This window comes from Callionymus lyra, chromosome 7 (genome assembly GCF_982586985.1).
Source record: "Callionymus lyra chromosome 7, fCalLyr1.hap1.1, whole genome shotgun sequence".
Lineage (NCBI taxonomy): Eukaryota > Metazoa > Chordata > Actinopteri > Syngnathiformes > Callionymidae > Callionymus > Callionymus lyra.
In genome coordinates, this window is record NC_141824.1 from 29908059 (window position 1) to 29927093 (window position 19035).

General features: G+C 38.0%; 1 protein-coding gene across 2 annotated transcripts in view; it reads right to left on the minus strand.

Annotated features, from left to right (window-relative positions):
- Positions 1–518: 518 nt before the first annotated feature.
- The window catches only part of esamb (endothelial cell adhesion molecule b), a 47546-nt gene continuing 29029 nt past the window's right edge, over positions 519–19035 (minus strand). The window contains exons 1-7 of one of the 2 annotated variants that reach the window (XM_087795072.1): positions 13353–13601; positions 12649–12794; positions 10962–11163; positions 10031–10186; positions 2300–2422; positions 2093–2222; positions 519–1307 (exon numbers count right to left, since the gene is read on the minus strand). In XM_087795072.1, coding sequence (XP_087651198.1) covers positions 845–1307; positions 2093–2222; positions 2300–2422; positions 10031–10186; positions 10962–11163; positions 12649–12794; positions 13353–13512 — 1380 coding nt within the window. In that variant the 5' untranslated portion in view covers positions 13513–13601 and the 3' untranslated portion in view covers positions 519–844. Of the gene's footprint in view, positions 1308–2092; positions 2223–2299; positions 2423–10030; positions 10187–10961; positions 11164–12648; positions 12795–13352; positions 13602–19035 lie in introns of those variants that run through there. The other variant, XM_087795073.1, reaches the window with a different exon arrangement.

Below are 19035 nucleotides of genomic sequence, written 5' to 3' on the forward strand. Positions count from 1 at the left end.
GTACTATGAGTGTAACGTGGTGCGCCACCGGCAGAGGGGGCTGTTTAAAGGGACAGATGACTTTTATAGAGATAGCAATTTTCCAGAGGTGCAAAGACAATAAAAAAAAGTTCAGTAATCTCACTTATGTTAAAGTAAACTACTGGGAAAATAAGAGAAATATACTGTGGTTTAATTAAAATGTTAAAGATTAGATTTTCTTAATCTTTGGAGTACCTGTTATTTATGGGAGGTGTTCAAGATTTTTGTTGTGTTGCACAATATAACAGAAGATATAATTCTCGATGTAGATTTTTTTTCTTTTCAGTTGAATATACAAAATTTAATGTAGGAACTAATTAAATGTTCAGACATTTAGATGTGTTTCCATTGTTTGTATATTTCTCGTTTTTATTTCTGGGTGTTTTTATTTCTCGTGCTGCTGTTAAACCGAATTTCCCCTCGCGGGACTAATAAAGGTTTTCTGATTCTGATTCTGATTCTGATTTTTAATGTCAATTCAGTTTTTCTTTTTTTTAATGAACAATAAAATATTTACGAGTCAAATTAAAAAAATATATATATATATATACGTAATTTATTTTCCACCTCTGGAAAAAAGAAGATAATTTTTTTTTTTTAATTGGGTTAATGAAGTCATAAATTGAACTCGGATTACTGTTTTAATGACTGATGTTCACAGACTGCTTCATAATCAGGAAACCATGGTGATAAAAATACCATCTTCAGTAAGTGTACAAAAGGTCAAGATCAGCATATCGAAGCACAAACTTGCCATTTTCTCTGCAGCTGTCACATGGGTCATATGTTCTGTCCTTCAGAAGGCAAAGGTCCGCGGTCAGCCTCACACCAGCGAGCCAGCTTGGCTCTGTGCAGGCACCATCACAGCTACCAGCCCAGAACGCGTCAGAGTGGAGGAGCTCATCTGTGGGGACGCAGTCAGGGGCCCCACCTGGGGCTGAGCTCCTTCAGTCCTGCTGATGACCACCGGGCTCCTGAGGACCTGGTGGGAGGAGCCGTTTGTGGAGGAAGGCCGCTTGTGTTTGCGTATAGGTGTTCCTCCCACGTTGTATCCTGGAAGTCCTCTCAGGGTGGAGGCTTCTCCTGGTCGCAGCTGGTAAGCGTTGATGACGGAGCTGGAGTCTGTGCCGGACGTGGGCGAGTAGGGGTAGTGGCAGTTTGGCTGGTGGTTGTTCCGGGGCAGAGGGCTGGTGGCGATCGATGACAGGGTGCCATTCTTGGACACTATGTCTGAGCCGGTGGTGCTCTTGGCCCATGAAACCCTCTTAGGTGCCTGAGCGTCCTCCCTGCGACAGACATTGAAACAGTCTATGAACCTTAAAAGGCAAATTTTTAAATCGGATTTAGGTGAAATCTGATAAATCTATTGGTGGGTGTGTGTCCACACCTATAGAGTTGCCCCCATATATTGACCTAAAGATTTAAAGGCACTAAAAACTGACCAAAAGTTGGGAGCTATGAGTTCCTATCTGACAGCAATTGATCTAGTGTAGAATAGAGGTACGAGAAAATGAATATTGGCTATTAAGTGAAATTTTATTTTAATCATAGTTCTTTTGTTGTTTAATTTTCTCTACAATTAAAGTGCAACTATTCAGGCTTATTATTTTTTGTGTTGCAATTAAACTTCTTGCGACTAGATGGCAGTCGTCATTAAGTCCTCTGCAGCTAAAAGAACATTAAAATTCCACCATATCCTGACCATGACTGAGAACAAGAGGATACAGTCGACTCCAGCAGCTTTTAAAGCCGATATTTGGACATAGTTCAGTTATTAATTCACCAAAAGACAATGGAACTGTCACAAGATTAACTAAAATGAAGTGTTTCCTATAATCATAAGAAAATTATGCGAAAATGGAGTGTACATTATTTACAATTCTATCTTAGAGACACACACATTTCTTACCCAAAAACAGTGCTGACCAAAAGTCGCACATTCACTCTTTCATATCCCCCACTGACTCTATTATCTACATTTCTTAAGTCTGTGTTTTGTGTCTTGTGATTCCAAAAAGCTTCTACACACATTGGTCTTCCTGTGACTAGAGAATGTCTTTCCTAAACTCACTTTATTTCATTGGCTATTTCCTCCTCTGTGTCTCGTTTCCTTCTGAGGATGAAGATGAGGAACAGTAACATGGCCACCAGTCCAACCACGGAGCCCAGGGTGGCGGCCGCGATCATCCCTGCGTTTGTGGCTGGTAACATAAGACGGAATTAACAAAATGAAAGAGGGAACAATAAAAACTGGGGAGGAGGAGAGGGGTTGTCGTACAGGTGATGACCTCCAGGTTGATGGAGCAGCTGTCGGAGCCGGCCGTGTTGCTGGCTCTGCAGATGTACTTCCCTGACATGCCTTTGGTGAGGTTGCTCAGCCGGAGAGTGCCTTGTCTCTCGTCTGCAAATATTTGAGAAGAAATTACAAACACAAACTACTGACATGCAGTTTTAGGCAAACAGAACTCTTAAACTAACTACTTCCTGCTACACTCTTCTATGCAGTCTCCCACTTCACAACTAATGAACTCAAGTAGAATTCCTCATGGGCAACATTTTATACAGTGGCTGTTGTGAGGGGCCATCAAGCAAAATGAAAGGATCAAAAAGTATAAAATCAAGCTAAAATCATTTTTTGGGGGTATTTTGTACTTTTATTTAAAAATAAACCTCATATAAAACAACACATTTCCCAGGTCTGCACTAACTAATTGATAGCACTGTTCTTTCTACCTTCTTGTTTTTACTCAGTGTGACACTGTTACATGTTGGATGGGTTGTTCATTTGTGCTACGTTGTCCTACGTCACCCGTGTGAATTTCATGATCATTTGTTCAATTATTAGCTACTTTTCAATGTTGTGTCAATATTAAGGTTAGGTTAAAATGTACTGTAGGTTCCAGACTAAGAAATTGTCCATTAAAAAAATCTCCTGTCCTATCTTTGGACAGTTATTAGCGATGTCTGACATTTATGTCCACGTAGCAAATACATTTAAAGTAAGAAATTGTAAATTTTGAAGATTAATTCTCCGTCAAGGCAAGGTGATATCTAAGAAACTATAGCCTATATATCTTATACTTTACTCCTTTTTTTTTAATATGTTGGAAAAAATACTTAAAAAAGTATGCTCAATGTTTTTATTTGCTATGAAAGTCAAAATAAAATGTGCATTTGTACGTGAGAGTTAGCCAGAGCATACCGTACTGGGAATCATTACTTACTGACCACTAATCCAGAATGTAATCCAGTGTGGCATTATAATCATGTTTGGCAGCAGACCGTGTTTATTTTCTCAACCAAATGTCACATGGTGCCGCGGCAGCTACCGTGTCCATTTTGGCCCGTGCACAAATGGGCGACACCGGCAACACAATCTTTTCTTTCCTGCAACATTTGGATTGGAAATACCGTGTTGTCGGGACATGAGATGTGGGGAATAAACAAGGACAACAAATCCTCTGGGATGCAATCTTAATTCTGCTCCAGATCAATCTCAGCATGTCAACGGTCTTGTGATTTGAGGGCTACAATGGATAAAGATGCTCTTCATTTATAATTCCTGTATCCAGGATTCATTCAGAGACACACAGATTGTGTGTTTGAAATTTTAATGACACAGAAAAATCTGGCCTACTATCTTTCTGTCACCCTTGCACTAATGGCTTTTTAAAATGAATAGTTTAACTACATATTTGTTCTGCAATATTATTGTTCAAAATGTAATTTGAAAAATTGGTTTCTCACGTCAGTTAGCTTTCTTGCCTCTGCCAAGGATGCCTAAAAATACTATTATTGATGAAATAATGACGATAATAGGACAAAGAACAAATGTTTTACGTTTTTGGAATATACTCTCACCTGTTTTCTTTAAATGTAATTTCTATCATTTATATTTCAAATGGTAAAATAGTATTGACACGGTTGTGTTTTTCCCATGTTATTTCTGTTGAAAAATTGTCATATTTAGTGAATAGCTCACCAATGATCAGTACTGGCTATCTAGCAAAAATGCACAACGTTGTGGTGAAGCTCACAATATAGCAGGACATTCAGTTAATATTGTTGAGAGTGGAATTATGGTCTTCCCACGGAGCATTAGTCATATGGTTGTGGCACCGCGGCAAGGTCAACGAGCAGCATTTGTCAAAGCTTCGACACACATGACGTGTCGGATGTAAATCAGCAGCCTGTCTATAGGATGATATCTCTGTCCGCCAATCAGGTAAATTGAGCTGGACGAGACACATATGTACATGGAAACATCCACACGAACTTTCATCGGTAACGACAGTGAATACATAAGCTGCAACATGAACCTGGTGATAATTCATGTTCATTAACTAACACCTCCGAGCACTAATGGATGATGACAAAACATCTGTGTGGGTGAATCTAACACGAACGCACAACACAGCTACACATACAGTATAGAGTAACACACATTAATAAAGCAGTCTGTAGACTTAATGGAACAAAAAACAAGGTAATTTAAACCTTTAACTACATGTATAATGGTGTATTTGACTAAATGCTGAAACCGGAATTTGCATCTTCTCTTTTTAAATCCATATTACCTTTTTTTAAACTCTGAATCCACTCTATGCCTCATGATTCAGCATCAGTTGTTGGAGCTGAATCATGTATCAGTGCCATCATTTTGAAAGGCCACTAGTCACTAGTTTGTACTGAGAGATTACAAATCTAGTCTAGTGATTGTATCTAAGTATATATTGCTGCACACTACTGGTTAGTCAATGAGACTTCATGATACAGCTTTATTGTGGAAGACACTGTATCATGTTACAGTGTCTTGATTTTGAAAGGCCTCTAGATGGCGCTCAGAAATGTTGAGAGGCTTCATTGAAATAATACAAACGAAGGAAAGATTACAAATGTCTTCACTACATATTTATCTAAAAAAACAAACTATATTTTTGTTAAGTTTATTAAATCCCAGTCATGCAAGTCTTCACACACAATGGCAACAGATACATTAACTAGTTAAATATAAAAAGGATCTAGATGTTTCTGACAAATGAGGCCTTATTGTATGATACGTTTGTAAATATATTAATAATTGTCAATGTAAGGTTAAACTTTAGAATTAGTTAAGAATCAGCAAAGTTACATTTCTATTTATAATGACAAGCTAACTTGATCCAGTAAATATAAATAACATTTGTTGCACTATGGTTAAATTTTCCTCTCAAATACGGGCTTAACAATTATTTTTAATCTCATTACCATGTTTCTCATTACAGACATATGAATGAATGAATGACATTATGATGATTACGGTGCAGATAAATGAGTCATTCTGTGGAAAGTTTCTGATGATTTAATCCTGCAGATGCTTCTAATCCAGAAGGTTGAGTGGGATTATCATTGTGCTTGACAAAATGATGCCTAACTTTATGGTCATTGATCATAGAATAATGTAAAGGATTTCCACAGCTTGTGGTGGGAGCTCCAGCTAAGGTCATCAAACACTGCAGGAAGGAACTAAGACAAACTACGACGCTCAGGAAGGAACTAGTTAGAAGTAAGAATGAGTGAAGACCCTTACCAATAAAGCCAAGGACAAGCAAGGGCTGTGGACAGGCCCTCCATTCTGTTTTTAATTATAGTGCGGGGGGAGAAATCACAGATATATGATGAGATGGAGTCAGGAACGAAGTGGAATGGAAGAGTGACAAGGTCTGTGAGTCGTTCTCATTCGTTCAATATTCTCCTGAGAACTGAATGTAATTGAAATTAGTTTTTTGATTATATCTCATGATGACGGTCTGTCATGAGAAAAACAAATCAATCACGAGAGACCATTTGTTATCAGATACAGCCCTATACAGAACTGCTCGAGCGGACCTAAACTGAGGCATTAAAAAAGCCAAAGCAGACCACGAGAGAAAGGTTGAGTCCCATCTGTCCAGCAACAACACACGGGTGGTCATGACATCACCAACTACAGCTGCCCTCCCATGACGACAGGAGACCTGAGGGAGGTGCTAGCAGAGGAGCTGAACTGTTTCAGTCATCCTGCTCTGCTTAAAATCTGCAACAATCATCCCAGTACCCAAGAAGTCTCCTACCACCAGCCTAAATGATAACCGCCCTGTGGCTCTCACTCTGGTAGTCATGAAGTGCTTGGAGAGATTGGTCCTCCAGCACATCAAGGACTATCTCCCCCAAGGCTTCGGTCCTTACAATTTACATACTAGGAAAACAGATCCACTGAAGACGCCATAGCCCTCCACTCAGTGCTAACACACCAGGAGCAGAGCTTCGTTCGTATGGTCTTCCTGGATTACAGTTCCGCTTTTTAACCCAATAATACCGGACATTCTCATCTCCAAACTCACCACTCTCGGCTTCCCCCCCTCACATGTGTCTGGATAAAGGACTTCCTCACCAATCGGCCCCAGACTGTAAAAATCGGCCCCCACCTTTCCTCCACACGGACATTGAGCACGGGATCACCACAGGGGTGCGTGCTGAGCCCCCTCCTGTACTCTCTCTACAGCCACGACTGCCGCCCAGCCGCAATAACTTGACTCCCAAGTTTGCGGACGACACCACCGTGGTAGGTACTCATCTCGGGGGCTGATGAGACGGCATATAGAGAGGAGGTCCTGAAGTTGGCATCCTGGTGTTCGGAAAATTACCTGGCTCTGAACACCAGGAAAACCAAAGAGATCATCGTCAACTTCAGGAAGCTCAGCGCTGACCCTCCCCCACTCGACATTAACGGCGAGTGTGTGGAGAGGGTTCACACCTTCCGGTACCTTGGTGTCCTCATCTCCTCGGACTGCACCTGGACTGAGAACATCACAGCAACTGTTAATAAGGCGCAGCAGCGGCTACATCTTCTGAGGGTACTCCGGAAATACAACCTGAACACTGCTGCTGTCCTTCTACCGCTCATCGATTTAGAGCATCCTAACGTACTGCATCCCAGTCTGGTACAGCAGCTGCACCATGGCAGACCGTGAGAGGCTTCAGGAAATCATTAAGGATGGCTAAAGAATCATCGGCCGCCCCCTCCACTCCCTGATGGACATTTTCACCTCCTTCCCACTCTTTTTGCCCTGTTGCCATCAGGAAGGCGGTAGAGATCCATGAAATCCAGAACAAATAGATTTAAAAACAGTTTCTTTCCCAGAGCTATTGTCACTTTGCATTCACACATGGACTGATGCCCATACTGCTTAATTTATTTATTTAATCTATTTAACTTATACTGCTGGAAGTGTATTTTTATTGCATTTTTTATAGTGTGTTTTTCATGTATTGCTTGTTTGCACTGAAGGGGGGGGGGGGGGGGGGGTTCTAATTTCTCAATACTGTGTATAATGACACATAAACTAATTCTATTCTATTCAGATCCTTCAAGCAGACGAATAAATTAGTTAATTGTTGCATTAATCTTTCAATCATTGATTTAGTTAAATGATCATAAATGAATGCATCAGTGATCAGGGATAGTATCTGGTAGAACAGGTTCCAAGGTTGAAAGCAAATGAGTTACATTGTAGGTTAACCAAATGTTTTTTGACTTTTAGTTTCATATAGAGATGAGAGTGAGGGATCTAAAGCAGTTAAATCAATACTCAATCCATTCTAAATCCAGTTGTCGTGAAACAGATGGTGCTTGGTCTGCTCTGGGATCTGGGAACATTCGAGCGCAAAATTATTCAGCAGCGTTTTTTTTCAAGTCTGCTGTGACTAAGACTAGACTGGGTATGTTTGTTTTCTCCGCGAGGATTAAACATGGCTCCTCATCTGTAGTTTGATTTTAGGACAAACTTTATACAATACAAGCAAATGACGGCCGACACTAAATCAGACCTTTTTTTTTTTAAAGGGCCTTTAAAGCATTAATAAATATAACATCTATTTTACATTTTATTTTTGAAGAGTAACTGAATGTTAGTAAATGTTCTTAGTTAATAAAATATTACATATTCAATGATTAAAATGTAATGATCTCAAAATGTCCCTATTAAACTTACATGAAATGAAAATCAAGTCATAGGTAGGTAGGTAGAACTTTATAGAAATTGTTTTATATATTGTTTCATATATATGTATGCATTTTCTCTTTCCTTTCTAAAAATGTCATGACACATCCATTCTGAGGTTTTAAAAGACACACCTTCAAACTGTTTAGTCTTTGTACCATAGTTGCATTTTAATGCTAATGACAATTTAAGTTATCAATCGGCTTATTGTTCAGTGTACATCAGCGCCATGATTATCAGCGCCTTCAAATCCCAGCTCATACAAAAAATGTTTTAGGAAAGCGAGGGAGGATGGAATGATTGTTTTTTCATTTATGTTTTATTAGATCAATGAAAAAGCTCTTAGGTCAACATCTGACCTTTCTGTTCTTATCTTTAGTAAACTTGTGACCATATTTTACTATAAGTGCCTGGAAGCTTTATAAGTTATCTTATTCTCCTCAATTTCTCCTCAGTAGGAAGCTTGTTGTCCATAAGATGTATTAGTAAACATCAGTAATGTTTCTGGTTTCTCGTCAACATGCCTTCTTGAAACCTACATGGACAAGACTTGTGGTGTCTAAAATGCAGGACGCTCTAAAGACGCTGGAAAAATGGATCTTATAGGAGGACAATTCAACCCAAAGAACTGTTTTCATTCTGCTATCATCAATTTAAGCATGCTTCTTAGAGTTGTTGTCAGTGGTGGTCCTACACTGAAAGGCCAGATCAGAGATAATGTAAACGCTACACAAACTCAAAACATTTTCAGGATTCTAAACATTTACTCTGAGTAAGAGGACATGGCCGTTTGAAGAGGACTTATGGCCGACTCTATATCAAACAACTCAGAAACACATGCAGCAGTTGTGATCTTGTTCTTATAATTCTGTAAATCAAACGTGCATTATTTGAATGAGAGTCCACTTTAATCTGACTAGATCCCCCCCGCCCCCCTCTTTTCACTCAGTGTAACACTGTCAAGGCGCAGAATCTTATTTTTAACAAAAGTGTGGCGCATGACTTAGTTTTAGTTCAAGCCCTCAACTATAGTGCCATCAGAGTTGTGCTCCTTTTATGGAGACTATAAAAGCGGCCCTATGTAACTCTGATATACATCTACCTTTTTTTATTTTATTTTATTTCACTAGTCTTACTCTTAATATAAACATAAATGCAAAAATAAATAATGTCTCAATAAAAAGTAAGGTAGAGTTTTCTTAACGTAGCGAAAACTCAAAAGGCCTCTTAAATATTCTCAAATAATAATGAGATAATAATAATAATAAGCAGACTGCAGGGATGGAACCTTCAATCTTATATTTTTAAGTCAGTTGCTCTACTGATTGAGCTTTGCAGTCTGCAGGTGAAATGTTGAGGTGATCCTAAAGATGCATTTAGTCATGTAATGGTTTGTGCTCCAGAACCTTTTAAAATATTTTTTTGTACGTGGTTCACGATGCCTGAGAAATTGACATCCAGGGCGGCTGCCCAGTTCGCCAGTGCCTTGAACCGCCACTCGTCGAAGTTCTCTAGACAGGTTTATGTCTCGAGAAAAGTCACAAGGTCACTTTTCCATTGTCTTGGTTTTAGTCCTGTGCTGTGTCCCAAATCGCGCACTTATCTAAGTGCACTGCTTGTGTGCGCAGTGCACAAATTTCAAAAGGGTAGTACTGTCTCAAATCAAAAACTGTCACTATGCACTTCTTCTTTACTACTTTTTAACACTGATTGCAACTGGCCGCTGGAACCTTTCGCCAACTGACAGCGCTTTTCGCCAATATATTAAGTTCTTTCATTTTGTTATTATTGTTGTTGTGTTGTTGTGTGGTAAAAAATAGAATTTTCTCCAGTTATTTAAGCAGGTATCTGCTCTGAAGACGCGTTATACAAGTCAGAAGTGCGGTCTCGATCTTGACTCCAAGTTAAATGCTAGTCATACTAGGTTCTTTAGACTTTGTTTTCAAGGTTAAATAAGACAAGAGTAGGACAAGATGAGACGGACTCACTCTGCATGGGTGAGAAGAAAACTTCAGGCATGGGTGCAGCTTTGGTCCACTTGTAATGAGGAAGTGGTTTTCCATGACTGGACTTGCAGCTCAAAGTAACATTGCCGTTCACCACTGGGTTCCCAGTCATGCCACAGACCGGCGGTGAAGGAGGAACTGTAGAAAGAACGACACAAAATGGGATCAATTCAAACCAACAAGTTAAAACAGTAACGGAGGACAGTTTTTTTAATCTGCAGGATTTGTCAGGTTCTTGGCAATGTTTGACCTCATTGACTTGCTGACATCTGCTACTGTCACATGACATCGCGGAGGGATCACATGGGGTCAGAAATGTCTTTTTCTCATAACCGTTATAATCCAAAGTCCATTAAAGGGAGTCAAGATTTACTCTTTGATGGTTTCATACATGAACACATTTTTAATAGTACTAAAATAACCTGTGGCAAATATGTTTATATAAGTAAGCATCGGCATCACAACTTGAAGATCACATTTAAACTTGAATTTGAAAGAAGCAGTTATATTTGTAAAAATATTTTTTAAACAACGCCCCTAGCTAGCGACTATCTGAAAACAAAAAGTTTGTTTGATGCAAGTTCTTGATGAGATCTTTATAAAGACACGCAGGTCTGCAAAATTTCTGTATACAATGTATAGAACAGGGACTGCCCACTGCTGTTCAAGGGGCCTATATCTGCCAAAAGACTACATCGTTTAATTAAACAAACCATCTTTCCTCTGCTGTCAATCAATATATTTGATTAATACATGGCCAGGATTGAAAAAAGTTATCATCTTATTAACTAGGTTCAAGACCATTATCTTAAGCTTTTACATTTTACTAACAAAACAACTCAATACCTAATCAATTAGTTATCTTGTTCATACCATTGATATCGGATTTGAATTTCAATTTGCTTTCACTCACCTTTGACATTGAGGTGCATCTGTCCGGAGATTCCTGTTCCTCCAGGGATGATCACATGACACACATAATTCCCGGTGTCCGACTCCTGAGTGTTGTTGATGTAGATGGAGAGGTTGGTGGAGGGCATGTCAACACTGAAGCCCACTCTCTTGGTGAACTCATTCTGGCCGTGACCCACCTCCCCTGAGCTGAAGTTGATCACCTGCACACACACACACATTGGCACAAAGATTATTCTAAATACATTATAATAATAATGTATCTATTCATTATAAACCTGTACCGGTACGCAGACTCCACATACCACTGGGTTAATCCTAATGTGTGTGTGCAGATGGTGATGATTTTTTTTTTAGGCTGATTTTCTGTCTGAGTTAATCTGATAGGCCTCAGACACTGAAACTGTGTAGATGACATTAATCATGCAACAACGCTAACACACACACATACACACGCTTCCCACGTAGATGTTGACTTTTAGCAGCAGAAGATGTTTCATAAGAGTGGTTTGTAATCACAGCCTTCTATGCTTCCTTCCGCTATAAATTAGTGCAATGTTGTTGGCGCAAATCTTAATCTCCATAAATCATATGTTCTCTCCTAACAGATCCCTAGATGGTCCACAACATATGACTGTGTCATGCAATGTGTATAAATCTCTGTGTGGATGTTCTGGCGTCCCGGGAAGTTAATCTGTTTTCCTTAACAGCAAGTCCAGAACCTGTGGTGTCCATGATTGGAAATTCGATTAGGGTAATTGGAAATGATTTAGTGATAATTCATAAGATAAACATACTAAGAAAAACACAAATGTAGCCTTGAAGATTTACAAAAATGTATCAAACATGTTGGTTTTAAATCTTACAAAGAAGGTAACCTTAGTTGTGCTTCACAGGTCTTGCAATTTACAATAATATTTGTCTTATAGTCAAGAAACACTCCAGTGAAAATGACGGTCTTAACTAATATGTCCATACTCTCAAACCTACACTTAGTCTCCAATACTTCAATCAAACCTTTGGCCATTTATTCTGTCACCAGCCAACCATTAACCAACATCTACTTTAGCCATATTTCTATCTGCTTACATTGAAAAGCCTTCCTTCTAACCTACTCATTTGTCCATGTGTCCATCCATCCACCCAATCATTACATTTATTAACAATGCCATCACCCTCTTTTCATGTGCTCTAAAGATTACAACACATTCCCTAAGGTTACTTTGGAGTTACCATTATAGCTTCCAAATTAGTTTAAACATATATATTGATGCAAAAAAAAATTAACATTAACAATTGTCCTACACACAGCTCAGCAAAATTCACAATATCAATATCTGAAAATAGAAAGAAATTAATTTAAACCAAATTAATAATTCATACATTCTGATTAATTCCAATCCCTGACAGGGTTGCTTTGTGTTTGGTGTACTGTAGGATTGAAACATTATTTATTGATCCATCAACTAGTTTATTACCAATTTCTTCCATGTAAAAAAAACATCATGATTGATATTCATTTTGCAGTATTCAAGCATTCGTGGTTTGAGGCGTTGAAGTGATACTGCATTGTTGACAATGGCTTGAAAATCAATCTTTTCTTCTAATCCCTGCAAAGTAGAGCTCTGCCCTGCATTATGGCAAAGGTCAGATTGGGGTCGACTATACAACAAGTTTGATCGTCTCACCTGTTTGGAATCATTTCCAGTGAAGTGCCATATGACTGAGTTTTTGGAAATTTCTGACAGAGGACTGTACCAGGCATGGAGCACCACCATCTGACCCTTGACCACCTCCATCTCTGTTCTGGGGATCTCCACCTTCTGGGTGTCACCTGAAAGAGAAAATGAATGAAATTTAGAGAAAGGATTAAAACAAGTTGTGATTGACGGCATTTACTCGCAAAAAAAATAAAATAAAAAAAAATAGAAACTATTAACTAACTTTAAAAATAACATTTTCTTTACTGCACCTCAGTATATCTCATGGTTGACGGTGGAAAACGTCAACGCTGGTCACATCCATACTTGACAAATACAGAAACTCTACATAACAATTGAATGTGAAGTGATTTGTTTTTTTAGGTAAATATGTTGTGCTGTTATATCCGCTAATCTGCTCCGTATGACTTCTTGATCTCCTGCAGACTTAATCCGAACATGAACTGATTTCTTTTGGGCATCTTGCAGCATTACGTCCCTCACTTTAGTGAAGACAAACGACAGAACAAGGGGATAAGTAGCAAACAAATGCAGTCAAATTAAAAAACGCATTAAGTAAGACCAAAAAGACCAAACCAGAAATCAGGTTAAAATGTGTTTTGTTCAAGAGTCGTAAAGGTAAAGGATGATGAAAAGAGGATTCCTATGAACGATAAAAAGAAGAAACTTACAGGGAGCCCAGTCACCTGAACCCGACAGTTGCAGCTGGATCAAGTGATCCCAGCAGTCGTTGTCTAACTCAGCCTCCAGTTTGAAAGTCTCCCAAAACAAACACACAGAAAAGCGCTGCACTAATTCCCCTGCCAGGAGGAAAAGCACAGTTTTGCTCATGCCACAAAATGCAGCGGTTTAGGTGGAGAGAGAGGTTTTAAATGAGTAGCTGAGAACTCCACATCTGTTCAGTCAGACACGCCTTCCTTATCTCCCAGACTGTCAGTGAATCCTGCAGACTTGCAGCGGTTGTGGCGGCGTTGGTGCTTGTGGGATGTGAGGGTGGCTAAAAAAAAGAGAGTGTGTGTGTGCTGTGAAAAAAAGCTGATCTTGACTCCCCTGCAGTAACTAAGTGATTTCTTGTTGCTCCTGCACTCCTGCTCCTTCATTTCTGTATCTGCTAAATCCTGATGGCTAATCCCTGAACAATCCCGGCTCAATCCGACCACCTCACGTGTGCAATAGTGCTCAGCCGGCATGATATGATGTAACTAGTGGTCACTTCACCACAACTGCCATGGCAACAGCATCGAGTTTTTCTGTATGTATATTAGCTGATTACTTGACATCTGTCACTCATCTTGATCTGTCAGGGATGAGGGTCGACTGTCAACAACAGAGCATCAAGTCGAGGATGGACTTAAAATGATAATTTAATCAACTCATCATTTTGTGAAAGAAAGAAGTCTCATGTTGTCAAGTGACCAAACTTTCTTTGCTCTTAACTACATAACTTGTTTGGTATTCAAATGACCATACAAGATATCTTCAGTTAACTGTGTCCTAAAGATGAGCAGCTGCAGATGCCAATACAATGTAATGTAATGACTATAATACTATATATTATTACTATATTAATAATGCAGTAATGAAGAGAGTAAAGACATTTTGACACATCATTTCTTTTAGGTCTTTATTTATTTATATTTTATAATGATGGTTTTATTTCAAACACTAGGTGTGTGAGGAAATATTGATACAGTTGAAAATTTTAAAAAAATACATTCCAGACTGTAATGTAGCAATATTTATTTGTTTATTTTAAATATATATTTTTGTTATTTCAATAAAGTCTGTCTAAAATAAAATAATTAAATTTGTTATTAACAATTAACATTCCAATATTTAGAGCATTTATACAGTTTTGTGTTGCAATTAACTTCCAGTCATTACATCCTCTGTAACGACTTTGTCAAGTCGGTCAGTAATTTCTTTAGCGCCATATTCAAGTACTCAAACAATACTACAAATGCATCCTCGTTCATACAGTACTCAATGTTTTACAGCAGGTTTGTGGATGGTGGTTGAGTTCATTTCCATAAATGCTGTAGTGCTAAGAAACTTGTTAATAAAGTCAAGAGCCTTAGTCTTGTTCTGTAAACAAATGCAGATTATGGCAGTGATGCTGGTGTCTTTTAGTGACGGGTTGATGAAGCCTCATGATGCAGCATCAGTTGTTGCAGTTGTTGTCATGATTCAGTGACTCAGTCTGCATTCTGCAATATGCAGATCCATTTATAAGATTGAGGAAGAAAAATTAAACAATCTCCAATTTTGCATATAATTGTGATAAAAAAAATACATTTTTCACATCACAAATGTTGCGATTTTCTTTAATTATTAATTTTAATTTGTTTTTTGGTCCATCATGTAGTCACATGACTTAGATAGATAGATCGATAAAACTTTATTGATCCCCCTGGAGGTTTCCTTCGGGAAATTGTTTTTTTTCCAGTCAGCACACAGCAACACAGACGATACATTCATAAAAAACAAGAACAAAGTTTCTAGAAAGTGCAAGATTACACAATCTACGTCTAAAGTAAAGAACATAGATCAAAGAAAAATAACAAAGACAAAGATTAACATAGAATAGACTCATATTTTCACACCGCTCCTGCCCCCAAACTCAGAATTATAAAATCTAATAGCACGAGGAATGAATCCCTGAGTTTATTAGTGTTGCATCTGGGAAGGAGCATATTATTTTGTATCACAGCTGATTAATTTAAAGATGAAAGAGTTACAAGAGCAACTGTGCGAAAATGTGCCGTAAGAAAAGGAAGAATGACTGAGCAGTGTTTGCACTTTTCTTTAATCTGCACTGAACTTTGTATGATTTATTATTGACTTACAAATATAAATGATTATACCACACTTTAAAAAAATGTATCTGCATGGAATATATTATGTCTGTTTACAAGTGTAATTAAAGTAACTAAAGAAACCTTTATTTATTTCAATGTATGCTTAATAACTTACAAAGAAATACAATAAAATAATTGAATGGGATGTTTAATTGCAATCGCAATCACAATATTGAGGAAAATAATTGCAATTAGATTAATTTCAACAGTTCAGTCCTAGCACTAGTTCTAGTTCTTTAATTGTATATGTATTGTTACACATGTTTTCATTTTTGTTCAAGCTGTATCATGAAAATACATATTTTGTGTCTTGAAAGATAAGGTAGTTGTCTTTTTTTATTCTGGTGATACCTTTGTCAGTACAGTATGTTGTGTGAAAGGAGGATGTGTGGGAATGATAACTCAGCTGCAGATGAGGATCTGACACTGAAATTAAAAGCAGAGTGAGAGAATAAAGAGTAACAGTAATGCTATGTTAAAATGCTATATACCATATAAAATGTAATTGTAAGCATAATTAGGTTAAAACTTTGTAGTATAGAGGTTTGTGTATTTGCAAAAAATATTTGCCAACACATTTTTGAAACTATTTCTACCTCTGCAGTGTCATACTTTTGAAATGCCACTAGATGGCACTCTCCATTATTATATTTGGCTTTAATCTATAACCTAAATGAAACCTGGCATAATTTTTAAACTGATAGTGCCATCTAGTGGCCTTTTAACATGATGACACTGAATCATGATTCTGCATCATGAGGCCTCATCAACCCATCACCAGTGTCTATTATGATTACATTTAATGAAAAAAATTAAAAAATGTAATTATCTTTGAATGCAATTTATATGTTCATACACCAATTCATATATGGTAAAATCCCCACACACAACATCACAACATCTAGAGATTTGTTATGTTTAAATGAATTAAACCATGTTTTGATTAAAGGTCATGTCACGTGGGGATGTTGGTGGGACAGACCCATCAATGAGTGGGATTAATACCCGTCAGACTCCAATAATATGTCTGAGCCCAGACATCAGGACAATCGACGGACCCGCAACACAGATTTCTCCACATAAATCTCATTAGAGCTCTGATTTCATCTCCAACAGCTATTGTCTATGCAGGTCACCCAACGACTCACCATCGACGTCCGCAACAATTACGTAAGAAGATTGAAGGTTTTGGAATGAAGCCCGGATTGAGTCTACAAGTCCGATATCGGAGATCTCTGGCCTGCTGTAATGCCCTGAAGTGCTGTGAAACATTTCATTTTGATTAACGTACATCTTCCAGCGCGGACAGAATCAGGAGAGGATCAGGTTTTCTGTACGTTGATGAGACAATGCTGCCCGTCGCTGTGAATGAGCTTTAGAGGGCAAACATTGAAGATTGATGTGGCCCTTAATTCTCAATGATACATGGATGTTTAACAACGAGGTGGGATAAAAGTCTTCCCTCGTCTTTCTTTCTGATCAGGTTTATCCTCATAACTATGTCATTGAATTGTTTATTAGGAGAAGGAAAATCTTCTCTAATCTGTGGCCCTCTCCATCTGGGCTCCATGTGAGTGTATGTGTAGAGGACATAGATTGATATGGAAGATGAAGATGGGTTTTAAATCAACCTTAATCCTAGACAGTAGGGGAAAAGAAACCTGCCAATGGATGCGATACTGATATGATGCTAAGTAGCCTCGGTGAAGTGTGTCCTAATTCTCTCTTGCCGGCGGCGATCACTCAGCCCTGCCACGCTTAGTATCACTTAATTGGATTTTATCCTTTGGTAAAAAACTTTATTTTGTTTGTTTTCCGCAGGGCATTCTGGAAATGAAAGTCTGGCACGTGCTCTGTATCAGCATTTTAAGACCTGTGCAGATAAATCAAGGAATCCTGCACTACCACAAGTCACCCACAGGAGGCAGCAGACTCATACAAGACTGAATGACCCACAGTCAACAGAGAGTAATTTCTTTAAGCCAGACGATTATATTTTGCAATCAGAACTGAAAAAAAATTAACACCATTTGTACACACAAAGTGGGTACAAATTTGAATAAAAACCAGACGGAGAAACGCCTCCTAAAAACCTTGCAACTAAAACTGTGTTTTCACTCAGTTCTAAAAATACATTTTATGCAACATAACCCAATTAAACTGAATGCGTTAAATAGATGGAAAAACCGATAAAAAGTAAGTTGATCTTTCACAAGCCCACGGGGAACCGTGTAGGTCTGTTTGAAGATAAACTGATCCTCTTTAACCAGCCGCACTCTATCTCCACCAGTAATCTCTGTTCCACCGTGTCTTACTTTCATGTGAATCCCTGTGTGGAGCTAAAGCTTCAGCTGAGTTTACACCTCACCCCTTCGTTTAATCAGCCATACATCAGGGTGCGTCTGCCGTCTTAAAGGTTCACAGATACACAGAAGTCAGATTAGAGGTCTTTACAGTGTAATACTCTTTTTTTTCTATGATAATCTTGTCATTTCTGGATTTCAAAAACCTTTTGTCGTTGGACTCTTCTGCACTGTTACTGTCCATCATCAAGTGGATTTGGGATTCATTGACGTCTGATTTTTATTCAGAGAAATTTGGGGAAAAGAGTCAGATTAGGCATGTGAGATGATAACCTTGAACAATTAGTCTATATTATTTTTTGTATGTGGATTTTATCAGTCTCACGTTATTAACAGCACAGTAAATATTAAGCTATGTTTCATATGAATCAACATACGTTTTTTAAGACTTGTTATATCTGTCACCACCATTTTTTTTTAGCAATGTTTCTACACACAAATATTGTGACATTATTTTATTAATAAGGTATGAAGTAAAAAGATATAAGGTGTATATAAGGTGGCAATTATTATTTCCAGTATAATGGTAACAATTTACTGATAATACCAAGTTATTTAATTTATCACTGCTAAATAAATCAGCTCCCAAAGAGAACTTAAATACAACTTATAAGAGTGGGTAAGAATCTAAATATTTTAAACATGTAATACGTAACATTTAAAAAAAAAATCTGCAATCTCTGAAATAAAAACATTTGTCATATCAGTAAACAAATACAATGTTTTCAGCGTTCATTGTTTTTTGGGGTATTTTTCCTACAACTCATATAAGTCAGTTTGAGATTTCACTGTGGTGCATGCATCTCCAAATACGGAAAAAATCATGTCACGTTTTATTATAACTATATAATTATTCCGTGATTCAAGAGTGGCAACTACAATTTCTGCTAATCGTATGGAGACCTCAGTGTATTAAGTCGCAAAGTGATACTTTGAACATTAAAATATCTGCTGCTGCTAATTGGACCAACGGATTTGTCTCTCTGGAAGTTGTATTGAGTCATCAGTGTTTTATTCTGGTTCTTAGAGACATCTAGAAGGGAGTCTAGTGGGTGGAATCTGACGTTAGAGAATAAAGAAAAAGTGCTTAACTGTTTTAAACCCCTTTAAAATAATTAAACAGCAGAGATAAA